Source organism: Stegastes partitus, unplaced genomic scaffold, assembly GCF_000690725.1.
Source record: "Stegastes partitus isolate 25-593 unplaced genomic scaffold, Stegastes_partitus-1.0.2 Scaffold1364, whole genome shotgun sequence".
Classification (NCBI taxonomy): Eukaryota; Metazoa; Chordata; class Actinopteri; family Pomacentridae; genus Stegastes; species Stegastes partitus.
The window spans coordinates 1-13,906 of record NW_007579095.1 but is presented as its reverse complement, the minus strand read 5'-3'; the positions used below and the strand labels follow the sequence as shown (position 1 = coordinate 13,906).

The following is a 13,906-nucleotide window of genomic DNA, read 5'->3' as shown; positions in this document are numbered from 1 at the left end:
TTATGAATGTTTTGCTCATCACTTCTGAACAATTCTCACCGTGCACAGATTTCTGTCACTGCTTGAGTGACTTACCATTAAAAAAAGCACCTTATCTTCCTCATTAAATGTGTTTACATGGATTAATCAGTATCCTTGTTAGGTTGTGCTTTTGTGTTTGTGCATGTAACCATCAAATCCTCATTTCAGTAATCTGGATATGTGTTTATACCAGTTGTGAGAAACATGAATATGCCAGTTGGAGATGAATCCAGACAGGACATGAAAAATAACGATTTTGTTTTCGTATAGGAAATCAGTCAGTAACAAGCTGATTGAGTGTATATAATTTTGGGACCTTTAAATATGTGTGTAGTGTGTTGGAATCACTAAAACTAATGATACATGTGTTTTTCGTTGTTTCATCGTTTTGTTGTTCGTGTTGTTTTGGCAGTTTTTAGACCAACACTCATTACATACATTTTCACAATTTGGAAGTTGCACCGACTTCAGACAGACCTGAAGTACAAAATCCAGGATTACTTTGAGTTTTTGAAAGCCTGCAGAGCACTTAAAAAACAATGAGGCAATTATCCCCAGCCCCATGTTTTGCAGCATCAACACCAGCAGTGACAGAAAAGCGATATTTCTTTGTCGGTGAAAGAGCAGTTCAGTTACTGTGTGTACTGTAATCAAAGCACATTAAGTTTTTTTTTTTTTTTTCCTGCTGGTAACAGTGCATAAAACATCAAAAATGTGTCTCCCAACCTGATTCGGTTTTGTTCTGGTCTGGCAATCATAAGAAATCCTGAATTAATAATGATGAGCTTGTGCTGCTGGATGTAGTTAAGGGTTAGCGTTTGAGTCATTTCCCAGTGGGCTTTGCAGAGTGCAGATAACAGCAATCTTTATGTGAGTGTTGTCCCCTCCAATATGAGTCTCACCTCTGCCTTTTTAGAAAGCAGGCAGTTCTAAACACAAGAACTAAAAAATTTATGTGTCCTTTCATTCGCTCAGACTGTTTTGTGTGGGTGCTCCACTACAAATGTATACAGTATTGTCCCTCTACTTTCAGCCACTCAGTAAACAAGCTTTTTTTTTCTTTCCAATTGTTTGTTTGGCTGTGCATCTGATTTTCTCAGTTCCACACATGACTCAGAAAAAAAAAAGGCAGCTTGTTTTTGCTGTGCTCTTCTGTAGCTTTCTCTAAACTCCACTTTTTTTTTTTTTTTCTCCATCTCCTATCATTTCATCTTTACTCCTCTGCCTCACCACTGTATGTCGTTATCTCACCGTCTCCCCCTTTGATCTCTCGGTCTCCTCTCCTTCCTCTCGCCTCCCCTCAGGCTCCCCTCAAGCCAGTGGAACGGGAACCCTCCAGATATACCTGATCGACGTGAACGACAACGCGCCGGTGCTTATTCCCCGGGAGGCTCAAGTGTGCGAGCGTGCACGCCCCAACTCCAAGATCAACATCACAGCTTCGGATGCCGACGCCGACCCCAACGTGGGACCGTTTGTCTTCGAGCTGCCGTCTTTTCCTGCCAGCGTTCGTCGCAACTGGACCGTTTCCAGACTGAGCGGTAATTAAATGCTATACGTTGTCTTTAATACAGTTAGGTCCCATGAAATTGACCCTTTTGATGTAAAATTATGGCGGTGGGGTGCATCCCTAGCTGAATGAAACCATGAACTTGATGAGGGATTTTAAAAAAACAAAACCCTCAGCAGAAAAAACTGGCAACATTAAGCAGGGACCAGAGATTGCTGTAAGCTGTGAGTGAAGTCCAAGTTTAACAAAATGTCTCACAAATCTCACAGTGAGGGACGTGGGTGCCATCCAGTGTTGATGTACGATCTATCGTTTGTGACAAATGAGATCCATTCATCTCTCTGTCCCCCGAGCAACCGATCTGTCACCTAATCCACCCAGATGGATGTATCACAGCATTTGTCTTGAGGACAAATCTGATCACATACCTGGATTCTTCTCCCACTGAGGCTCTTGTCTTAGGATGACTGAGTGATAGATGCTGAAGGTTTACATATATATATATATAAATATCCTTAATGCCCCCTCGCATACATACCCGTCAGAATGATTGCTGTGGAGTTTGTTTGGTTGCAGCTTTGATTCGGTACGTCAGTCACTCGTACCTACGCACATGATGACATGATATCCTGCAGTAAACAAAATGTAATTTCTCTGCAGTACACTGTCTAATCTCATTTTCCCCTTCTTCTTCTCCTTCATGTCTTTTCCCCTCCTACTCACTCCACCTTGTAACGTTTCCCCCATTCTCTTCTGTTTAACTCCCTCTCTGCAGGCGATTATGCTCAGATGAGGCTAAGGATTCCTTACCTGGAGGCAGGAGTGTACGAGATTCCCATCATTGTGTCCGACTCGGGAAACCCTCCACTCTCCAACCGCTCTGTGATCAGGGTCAAAGTATGTCCCTGTGATGACAATGGAGACTGTAGCGCCACAGGAGCTGTGGCAGCCGCCGGCCTCGGCACCGGGGCCATCATCGCTATACTCATCTGCATCATCATCCTACTCAGTGAGTACGACAGCGTGGAGAGATCAAACCTAAACGCCGTCGGATCCCCGTGTCAGTATGATGTATATCTTGAAAGACCACGGCAGTTTTTCAAAACAACTTCTTCTTTTTGTGGCAGGCATGGTTCTGCTGTTTGTGGTGTGGATGAAGCGCAGAGAGAAGGAGCGGCAGGCGAAGCCCCTGCTGATCGACCCTGAGGACGACGTCAGAGACAACATCCTCAAGTATGATGAGGAGGGCGGAGGAGAGGAGGACCAGGTATCGTAAATGTATATCTGAAATCTGTTAAACAGTGGCAGCATCTTTGAGAAATGACAAACTTCTATCTTGTTTTTTAAAGATCTTCCACAAAAAGTCAGGAATTTGTAATAAAATAGACACAAATCAAACCAACATATATATTCTAAAAATCCACAAAGAAACTATGTATTCAATGGTATTGATCAATAATATTAAACTAAAACTAACGGTTATTTCAGCTGATTGTTTGCTTGATAGTTTTGTCTATGAAATGTACTTACAATCGTCCCACAGATGCAGATTTCTTGTTATTTGACCATGAAACCAAAACAACAAAGTGTTCCATTGATATCGTATTAGACAGAAAAGCATTTCATCTTCATATTTGAGAGGCTAAATCCATAGACTGTGTATAAAAGATGAACTAACATCGCCCACTGAAAACCCAAGGACATCAAACACCGCTGTGGTTGCAACCTGTCGATCACAAGGTAGCCAATGCCCTAAAGCGTACCCAGTGTTTATTTTATTTTAAATGTGACCATAGCGTACCAAAAGAACACCCCTCTGTATTAAAGGAGACTTGAAACTAGCAATATTGACCATAAACTTGTTAGAAAATGATTATCTAGGCAACAAATCCCTTTTGAAGTAGGGTCATTTTCTCATAGATTTCAATGCAATCTGGCTTTTTGCAGCTGGAGGAGTCGCCATCTGCTGGCCATTACAAAGAATGCAGGTTTAAGGCACTTCCACACTTATCAGACTTGAGGTTAAGTCTGTCTTTTATGTACAGTCTATGGATGGAACCAGCAAATATTTGGCATTTTTGGTTGAAAAATGACAAACAATTTTTACAATAATTGCGCATTAAGTGTTGCAGCTTTGCAGTAAATAATTGTGATGCATTCAGAAAGTGGAGCTACTAACATTTTGACTTGTTGTAGCTGGAAAAGCACAGGTATAATGAATAAAATCATCAAATGAGTCATTTTCATTAAGCATCCCAGGAAACCATTTCATTGATTGAGAATGGCTGCATCTATCGTTGTTTCCACAAGTAAATTGCGGCACAGAAGAGAAACAGTCAGTATGCCATAACTGACCATTTTTATAAAACTACCAAAATTGTGAACGGGGAAGAAAATAAGAGAGGACAGAAAGTTGTACCCCTGCTGGGAGGCCAACCACCCACTGACAGAGCACTGGGGGTATTGAAACCAAAACACACTTTAAGTAAAACACCACAGTAATAAAAATGTGCCACCACAAACCATATTACAATCAAAAGTGAGCGAACTGCCAGCACACAAACACTGGTGGCTGGAGGCCAAAACCAGCCACAGCACAGAAAACGCAAAGAGACAGGATTAAAACCCTAAACTATGTAAAAAATCAGCTCTACAATAAAGAATAAAAACAGTAAGGACTCAAATACCTCATACTAAGATAAACTGCAGTCAGCTTGAAAATAAGCAGAGCACTGTTACAATTTGGCTGTGAGGTAACATAATTTGCAATGCTAAATTAATACATTGTGTACCTCGGCACCAGCTTAAAGTCATCCATCTCTTTTCGGCTTTTCTACCTACAATAAAAGTTATGGTAGACACAATACATCAGTGATTAAAAAAATACAGTGCCTCAGGGTACTTGCACCCCTACTGTACCCAAGCAATAAAAGAGTGAAATGAGAATAAAACATAGTTTAAAATAACAACAGATTTGACTACCAGAGCCACAAGTGTACACACAATCTCAGCCATGTGGAGAGAACACTCAAAGCACTGTAGTCTCCTCACCTGCTGGTCAAATGCATACTTATTAGTGTGTGCCTCTCACCTGATTGGCTATTGAACCATGCAGTGTTCTTGTGCTACAAATACGTGATTGAATATGCCTGTGCTTTGGCATATCAAAACCTGCTGTTACAAACAAGCAATAAATATGAGACAAACACATAATTTTCTAAACAAGAGCTTAACATTGATCACAAAACAAGTTGTACAGGTTTTTACAACAGTCACATCAGAAGTTTTTTCCTGTGAAGCATCTTTGCATCCATCACTCAAAGCAACACCAAATCCTTCAAAGTAAACCTTATACACTTCCCTAGTTGTTTCCTCAAAAACATATGCTGATGAGTCAGAAGTCAAACTAATTATAGAACAGCCCTTTCAATAAACGCCTTAATCCTGTTCCTCATTGGCAGTGATGCTGTTTACTCAGAATACAGCAGCGTACAATAGGTTCTGACATACAAAAGCTACTGACATATTAAAGCTTCCCGCGGACTGTCTGAGGAAAAATAAACCTCGCTCGTGCCTTTTTAAACACAACGTTAACATTTTCTGACAAGTTCAATTTCACATCAAAGTGAACCCCCAGATATTTGCATAGAAATTGGTGATGCAGTTTATTTCTTTTTTTTTTTTCTCAAAGGTCAACAAATTGTTCTTCTGACTAAAAGAGAAATGGGTGGAACACAGATTAGTTCGTCTGCCACAATCATAACATTAACTAAATGTTAAACAAAATTAGTCCACAGACTGTGGAGAGCACTCACACACTCCAGTATACAACAGAGTACACCCCTGTGCAGTATTACTTGAATGTCAGTTGATTCAAAACTGCGTCACCTTACAGTAACTGCATTACTTCTAAGATGAACAGCAGGGAATTTGCTCTTGTGTAAAGGGGGCTGTGTTGCTCTACCTTTAAAATACCACAAAGGTCTCCTGTTGCATTCAAGTCAAGCGACATACTCGCCCAGGTCATGGCTTTTATATTTTCCTTCTATAGAAACTCTTATGTGATGTTGGCGGTGTGCTTTGGATGATTGTCATGCTGCAGGATTCCTTTTCTGCCGCAGACTGGGAGTCATCTTGTCAGCCAGTACTTTGTCATCCACGGGCATTCATAGTCCATCCATTAGTGTCATCTGCCCTTTTGCTCTCATTCAGCCCCATATGATCACACTTGCAGCTCGATGCTTCATTGTCTTGACTGTGCATTCTCTGTTGTAGTCCTGGCCAGTTTCAAACACACTAGGTTGAAGAAATTTATCTCCACCATCATGTGATCAATGAATGCGCTTCCAATACCCATCAGGCTTCTTTTCATGTTTTCTAACAAAGTTTAACCTTGCAGTTTTGTACTAAAGAAAAAAGGTTTTTTTTCTTCTTTCTTTTTTTATGTGGTTCATAGAGGTTGCTCTTATGTATTATTGTTCACCCTGTTGGAGTTGTCACAGAAACACTCCTTTCCATTGATACTCTCTGTGCATAGTCCAAAGCACTAACCTTCAGTTTTTTTTTTTTGTTGTTGTTGTTTTTTGTTTTTTTGTCTGTGGCGTAATTTTAGGAGCACAACCTCTGCAGCTGTGATTAGTTGCACCGTGGCTCATTCTATAACGTATGAATACTTCTGCAACTGGGTTTCAACTCATTTTCTGTGACTGATCTCCCTGCATTCAAGATTCAAGAGGTTTATTGTGACTGATGTGCCCAGAAACTAAACAGTTACACAGGACAATGAAAGCCTTATTTAGCCAATCCTCCTTAACCAAGTGACACAATGTATAAAAGTGCATAAAAACTACTCTTTACCATCTTTGTGAGGTCTCACAGTCAGATTTTTTTTTATTTTTAAAAAACTTTTGGTGTTCACAGGTCATTTTATAACCATGTTCATGCAGTTAGGCAAAGTGGAAATCACAGGTGGACTCAATTTAGCATCAATGGTCACAGAGCTTTTTTTTTTTTTATTGATCACAGGTGTGTTCAATATGTTTGCAGAGAGTTTCTTATTTTCTTCTCTTTATTCTTTTCTTCTTGTTTTTGATTGTTCACAAGATAAAATATTCTACTGATCAACTTTGAAACAATGCTGTTGTTAAAATATGATGCAGTTCTGAGTTTGACTTCCAAGTGACGTTTCACATGGAAGCTTCAGTTGTTTGCCGTTTCTAGATCTTAAACACTCTAGTACCAGATAGCTGCAGTGTCTCAAGGCATATGTTCAATCTAAAGCACCTGAATCAAGATTTACTAGGCACAGCTATTTATATTCTGCGAGAGAGCAGCAACGTGAACTCATCAACCTGTTATATTTACATTTTATAATTGCGCCACTCATCTGATGTGCATCTTTTAATTTAGAATAGCAGAAATCCACCATAAACATATAAGTCGTACAACGATCACATTCACAATAATTGGCATGCATGTAAATATAAACAAACTGAGACGTTCTGTTTCTGTATAATGTCTAGACATTACCTGCATGATGAAGGTACAGAGGCTCAACAGGTGCAGGAAGATACAACAGCTATCCATTATAGCCCTAAAAAAAAGCATAGTATGACTCAACAAATGATAAAGGAAGAAGCAGAAATATTAATTTATTGATGTCATACAGTATATTAGAAGCAATGCTTTATTACACCACAGCTGCCATCTGCATGTAAACATGTTTATTGGAGCTACTTCTGTGTTTTCAACACTTTGCATTGTGGGTAATTCCGCTTAAGCTCTTCGTGCTCCCAGATTCCATGCAGGTTGCTTAGTGTATAGAGTTTCACACAGGAAATGCAATAAAATAATGTAGCAAATTTGCCCAAAGCAGACAGCATTAGCACTAAATATGGTTGATTTTTAAGTGTGCAGTTTGTGGACGCTGTTCTCCAACAATGCTCTCCATGAAGCAAGATGAGGAGCTGCTCCTAGCTGAAAAACAGAAGCCCAAACAGCTGGAGAAAAAAACACTTACTTTAATTTTTTTTTCATAAAAAAGCATTTTCCGTGTACTAATTGCCATAACAGTTCACTTTGACATTCAGTGACATATGTGTTGCAGACCTGCAGATTTAGAAAAGGAGCTCAAACTCTTGAAAGCCCAGTTTTACAGCAGATCAGTCCTGAGCCCTCACAGATGCAACAAGAACACACATCAAGGTCTGACAGTCTTCGAAACAAACAAACAAGGAGAGCTGACCAAAGACTAAATTCCAAGTTGTAAACTGAAGCTGAACCCAAACACAATGTATGTGTCTTCTCTAATTAGAGAATGATGATGATGATGATGATGATGATGATGATGATGATGATGATGATGATGATGATGATGATGATGATGATGATGATGATGACGACGATCCTCATCAGCATACTGACTCCCAGTTTTCCCTACATGGCCTTCATTCAGGACTATGACTTGAGCCAGTTGCAGCAGCCCGAGTCTCTGGAGCACATCATCAATAAGCCATCGGGGGTGCGCAGGGTGGATGAGAGGCCTGTGATTGCAGAGTCGCAGTACCCCGTCAGACCCAGTCTGCCCCACCCTGGAGACATAGGAGACTTCATAAATGATGTGAGTTCAAGACTGAGACCTTTTCTTACAATGTCTTTGAGAGATTCTGGTGTTGTCTTTTTTTCATGAACTCTTTCTGTTTTAAAGCTGGACACTCAAGCGTTGCACAGACTGTTAATGAGCTCACTGCTGTGAGTCATACAAAAGACTTATACCTGCACAAGCTTGTTTTTAATGGTCAAGAAGAGGTAGTAGAGTTAGTTAATATCTGAAGATGAAATTCTGAGATTTACACTTTTTTGAGGAAGAAGAATTGTGTTCCTGTCAGCTTCTAGAAATGTTTGTTTCTGTACACAGCCCAGTGTCTGGCTGTGAACCAACAATCAGGTTATGATAGAACATTAAAACCCAAATGGCTGGCTGGGCCAAATGAGACAAGTTTATTGCAACTTTTATAGTTTGGTACCCAGAACCTGCTACTCTGTAAAACAATCAGCTCTTTCATTGTGGTGAACAGCAACGATTGGCCTAAATCCAGTTTGACAAACACACAGAAGAGGAAATCCTGTCACTCAGTCGGGGTTCTGTCTGTTCTTGTCTTTCTGCCTCCAGGGTCTGAGGGCAGCAGACAACGACCCCACCGCTCCTCCCTACGACTCCCTGCTGGTGTTTGACTACGAAGGCAGCGGTTCTACCGCCGGCTCTGTCAGCTCGCTCAACTCCACCAGCTCAGGAGACCAGGACTATGACTACCTCAACGACTGGGGCCCTCGCTTCAAGAAGCTGGCCGACCTCTACGGAGGAGGGGACGATGACTGAGAGCGGGGCGGGGGGCTGGGCGGGGCTGCGGCAGGGGTCAGGAGAGGCGGGACTGGTTGGATGGACGTTCCCATAGACCACAGGCAGGGGCCCACAACATGATGCCGGCTCCATGGTAGACATGTGAGGAATGGACCCTTTACATGGGCTGCATTAGTTTGCTCACAGCAACCAAGCCCGCAAACATGAATTCCGCTGCAACGCAACTGTATTCTGGCTTTATACTTTTTAGTGGCGAGTTTGTAGTGTGATTTGGTTCCTCTTTGTTTTTGTCGTTCTCTCACCGCGCTGGACCCAGACGTCTCTGGGGACGAATCAAGGCGGTCGTGAGAGGCACGAGTAGTGAATTTGTGCTTTGATTGATTGTTTAAACAAAACCATCTCTTGCTTTAGTCTCACACTGAAGAGAATGTTTTCGGGAAGTTGCTCTCTGACTCTCTCTTTAACTCTGTCAACTTGAATTTCCTTAGAACAGAAGCACTGTCATTTTATAAAGTGCCTTTTGTGGTGTGTTTTTGTATCAGACTCCTGCTATCTCAGGATCGGTTGCCATTCGTGCAGTACAGTGGAGGCGCGTTCTCTCGTCGCTCCTCCGCGCTCCTCAAACCAGCCCTGCCTGTCACTCTCCTCCCCCTTTCACAGTGGTGCACATGAACAACCCCAGCAGCCAGTCCCAGGAGGGAAGGACAGAACCAGGGCAGACTATCGGACATCACAACCCAATGAATTATGGCCTGAAAGAAGCCAATAAGAGTTGTTGTGGAGAAGACAACCCTCCTCTCCAAGGACCTGCTCAGTTTGACTTTCACAAGCATCACCTGTCAACACAGCAACAGCAACACGCTGACATTGTGTGAGACCATTTTTATACAAAGTGAGGGTTTTATAATTTAGTGGAGAATGCCTGCCTTTCCTCTTTGGACTCATGAGTTTAGGAGCCTTTATGTTGAGACGCTTGCCTGCCCTATATGGTTTTATGTCGCTTTCTCCACAGTGTAAAGCTTATGTAGGCATGATCTGATTATTCAGACAGTGTAAGAAAGTGGAACTTGAAATGACTTGGAACAACACTATCTAAGAAAGATTTTTTTGTTTGTTTTGTTTTTTTTTTTGTCGCCTTGAACATTCCCGTTTTTTATAGGCCAACGAAACTATTGAAAGGTGCATGATTTTTTTTCCTCCAAATGTTTTACTCAAAGCACTTGTTACTATGTGGTGAGAATGTGAAAATAGTCAGCAGAAACTATATGAATATACTCTGTATAAAGACACCGAGAAAATAAAAATACTGTAAGATACATATTTTTGAAGTATTGATGACATAAAAGTTGCTGCTCTCTCTCTCTGGCTCTACATTGGGGCTTTGGGGGGATTTTTGGCCCATTCATTTTTAATATGTGGATATTTATGTTTGTCCTCTGTTGGAGCTTTTTAATTCCATTTGTTTCAGATGCCTGCCTATACATTTGTTGTTTCGGTTTTGCTCTTTTTATTTCCAAAAAATGCTTTGTTATACTCCTTTTATATATGAAAACACGCCCTCCCCCTTTCAGTCTTTATTGTCTCTGGCAGACGTGTTCCTCTTGTTGGTTTCTGGCCTTGGGACAGTGGAAGGTTCATTAGCCATGCCTGCTGATAGTTGTTCTATTATTCAGTGTACTGGAATTCTTTTATTAATTCATCTAGATACTGGATGTGTGCTTTAGAAAATAAACGACACATGTTTTGAAAAAGTGCCATCATTTTTGAATATGTTCAGGTGTATGCTGAGTGACATAGCATGACCTGGTTTGTTCAACAGTTGTCACTTCAAATATACTGTTACTGGAAGCTTTAAATAACAATGGGCCTCTGTGATCTTGTTTTTTAAAATCATGCCAAGACTAAGGCTGCTGTGTGTTGGCTTTCTGGCACTGGCACTTCTAGTGGTAGTATCAAAAAACAACACCGTGGCAGACAGAAATGAATGCCGCTACCCCACACGTGCTCATTGACCACTGATGTTAAATGGGCTGAAAGCAGCACAGAGTGCATCCATTTTCACCAGGACTGTCTTATTATTTTTTATTTTCAAATATGCTGTAATCACAAAAAAAAAAAAAATCCACGCATAGTGGTTTTCAATTCCCTGCTTTTCCACCGTTATTTGTTCTCGACACAATTTGCACATACAGTTTGCAAATACAAATGTTTTGTGTATGCACACTTAATAGTTGCATCTTCTTTGTTTTTGTGTTTTGTTTTGTTTTTTTTACTGTGGAATAACGTATTTGTAAGTCTTAGAAAGAGTCATGAAGCAGAGCCAACTCCCCGCAGGATTATGCAGTTAATCTTTGACCCTATTGTTTGGATATAGCTTCATTTTCTAATGAAACCCTCACTGTTGGTCCTTTTATTGCATCACAGACGAAGGATTGTTAGAGCAGTGTGCAGGGTCAGGAAGTATATTTGTGTCCATTCCTGTGATTTCAATTAGTCAGCTGAAGCGCCAAAAAACCCACTGGGGACTTAAAGGGATTTAATCCTCTCCGGCTGTGTGTCTATCAATTAGCCACACCATTAATCCCCACGGCGTAATCTCATTAGATAGAGCGCCTTTAATGAGACACCCAGAGAGAAAGCAGAGAGGCAGGCTGCAAGAGAGAGGGAGAAAAATGAGGTGGTGCCAAGATGCAGGTAGGCCATGTGGAGAGGTGATTAGTAGGATGGAGGAGAGGGTCAGCAGAGGGAGGGGTCCAAGGAAGGGAGGATCAAGCACAGCGGGAACAATGCATAACATTTAGAAAATGGTTTCAGGAGGGGGAAAAAAAAAAAAGCTTAAATATGAGGGAGTGGAACAGAGTGATACTTCAGTGTCCGCTGTGGGCACAAATTAGAGGGCTGGGCAGTGCAGAGGTAGAGAAGACAGGTAGAGGTGAGCAGCGCTGATGGAACGCACTGGACACGTTAATGAGAGGTGCTTTGATTCCCCGAGTAACCCAGTAATGAGAACATCCAGTGATAAACCTAAGTTAACCTTTACTGTGGTACAATAATGAATTCTTCTGTGGACCCAGCAGAACTGTGGACCTGTGTTAATGACAGAGCCATCATGATGGATTATTATTTCAGAGCCATTTCTCTAAAATAATAATCAAATTGGTAAAAGTCATCTTGGTCACAGCCAGTCGGCAGATAAGGAGATTAACTTAAGGGAAGGGCTCTTTGATGGGCTTAGCTGAAGTTCACTCGGTTTCCCTGTGGCAGATAGGCAGAGTGAAAGAAGAAAGCAAACTCAAGTTGCCCCCTTGATAAATGGCAAATATAGACTGAGAGCTTTGCTGCTGGCTTGCAGCCAGTGCCTTGTGTGTTGTAAATAAAGTTCTCTTCTTCAAACATGTCCAAGCCTGGCTCTTTTCATTTCCTCTCCATATAGCTAGTGAGTCTCTTGGGCTGATGCTGGGAACAGTCCAATCTGAAAAACACCACCGGATGTTGGTTCTGATGCCGGCTGTGTGATCAACTGTTCACAGTTTAGTGTTGATGTTGTTATTCAGCAGAAGTACCGCCCAGGACGGCCAGGCTCTGCTGGCTGCTTTTCTGCTGACACCACTCCGAGCCTCCCGCTATTTCAGGACTCGTACTAAAATGAGATCAAAGCAGCAGAATAAATTTGATGTTCCTGCTGTAAGTGGGAGGAGAAAATATGTAGTGTTTCACGACCAGCCGTTTATGATATGGATGGCCGATCCTGTGGGGACACTGCACTATTACCAAGACACGCCCTGCTTATCCGAAACACCGTATGTGCACTATCAAACTAAATTTCTAAACAGCATTTCCTGCATATGATGATTGCTTCTGTATTGGTATCTTATCAATAACAGGAAGGTATTTATGTATTATCGTAACTATTCTAAGTGATAGAGAGTTGCTAGATTACATATCAGAGGAATACGTTGTACTTGCTTTATGTTTATTCGACAAATAGTTATGAATTAACTCGTGAATTACATTTTGCATGTTAAACATGTAAAAAAAACAGACTTAATGGGACATAAAGTGGGACTAATACAGTAGCTTGTAGTGGAATTGTTGCCCTGGCTAGGAAAGCAAAAGCCCCCAGGTCATTGCCTGTTAGTTACACATAATTTAACTGCTGATTTGTAACACTGCAGGTCTTTTTCACAGCAGCCATCTCCACTTGTCAGGGCAGGAAAAGCACAGGTTCTGCTTATTACATTATAGATGGCTCTGTTGCATTCAGTTGTGCCATGAAAGTGTGATTGTGATCTACAGTGTACAGTACCAGGACACTGCAGTGGTGTTCATGGTTCCCAGAGGATGATCACCTCTGGGATCTTTCCAGTACAACTGTAAAAAGGTAAAATTCAATATGGTAGAAATGCACTGTGTATTCAGTGCTAAGCTACAACAATAGTAAACATGATGTCACCGTTTGCATTTTATCACCACTGTGCAGAAGTTTAGCCTCAGTAAGAGACACATGTTTGGCTTTCATATTCTTCACAAAGTCATCCTGTGAAGACTTGATTCAGTCTGTTCAGTGACACACAAAGCGACTGCTTACCAATGAATGCATCAAAAACCTAAACTTCTGAAGGCGCCGTGTTTGTACTGCAGCAAAAATGTCGGATGTTCTCCTTAATTTATGCATGAAGTTGAGCTTGCTTGTCACATTGAGTATAATCCTAACAAGCCTGTAAAAACAAAACATGTGTGAACAACTTCTGTGACTCTAGAGGGAACTTGAGACTTAAAATATTTAGCAGAAAGCTTGTGTTACAACCAGACGTGTGAAACTGGGTCTAGATTAAGACACTTATCAAATCGTATTTTGCATTTTTGGAGCTTGCGTCACATTAGAGACTCAAAGCCTCTGCTGCTCCGTTTGGTTGTTGTTACAGTACGTCTGTGGGTCTCGCAACTGTATGGCGCTGGAATACTACAGAACTGCAGCACCCCTTTAATGCAGACCTCATATTAAATGTAAATGT

The 13,906-nt window shown here is 41.3% G+C and overlaps 1 protein-coding gene across 1 annotated transcript in view; it reads left to right on the top strand.

The window, feature by feature from the left end:
* The window catches only part of cdh4 (cadherin 4, type 1, R-cadherin (retinal)), a 135,918-nt gene extending 123,630 nt beyond the window's left edge, over nt 1-12,288 (top strand). The window contains exons 11-15 of the mRNA XM_008298967.1: nt 1,326-1,562; nt 2,307-2,540; nt 2,659-2,798; nt 7,986-8,150; nt 8,703-12,288. Coding sequence (XP_008297189.1) covers nt 1,326-1,562; nt 2,307-2,540; nt 2,659-2,798; nt 7,986-8,150; nt 8,703-8,909 — 983 coding nt within the window. The 3' untranslated portion in view covers nt 8,910-12,288. The remainder of the gene's footprint in view (nt 1-1,325; nt 1,563-2,306; nt 2,541-2,658; nt 2,799-7,985; nt 8,151-8,702) is intronic.
* The last annotated feature ends 1,618 nt before the right edge of the window (nt 12,289-13,906 follow it).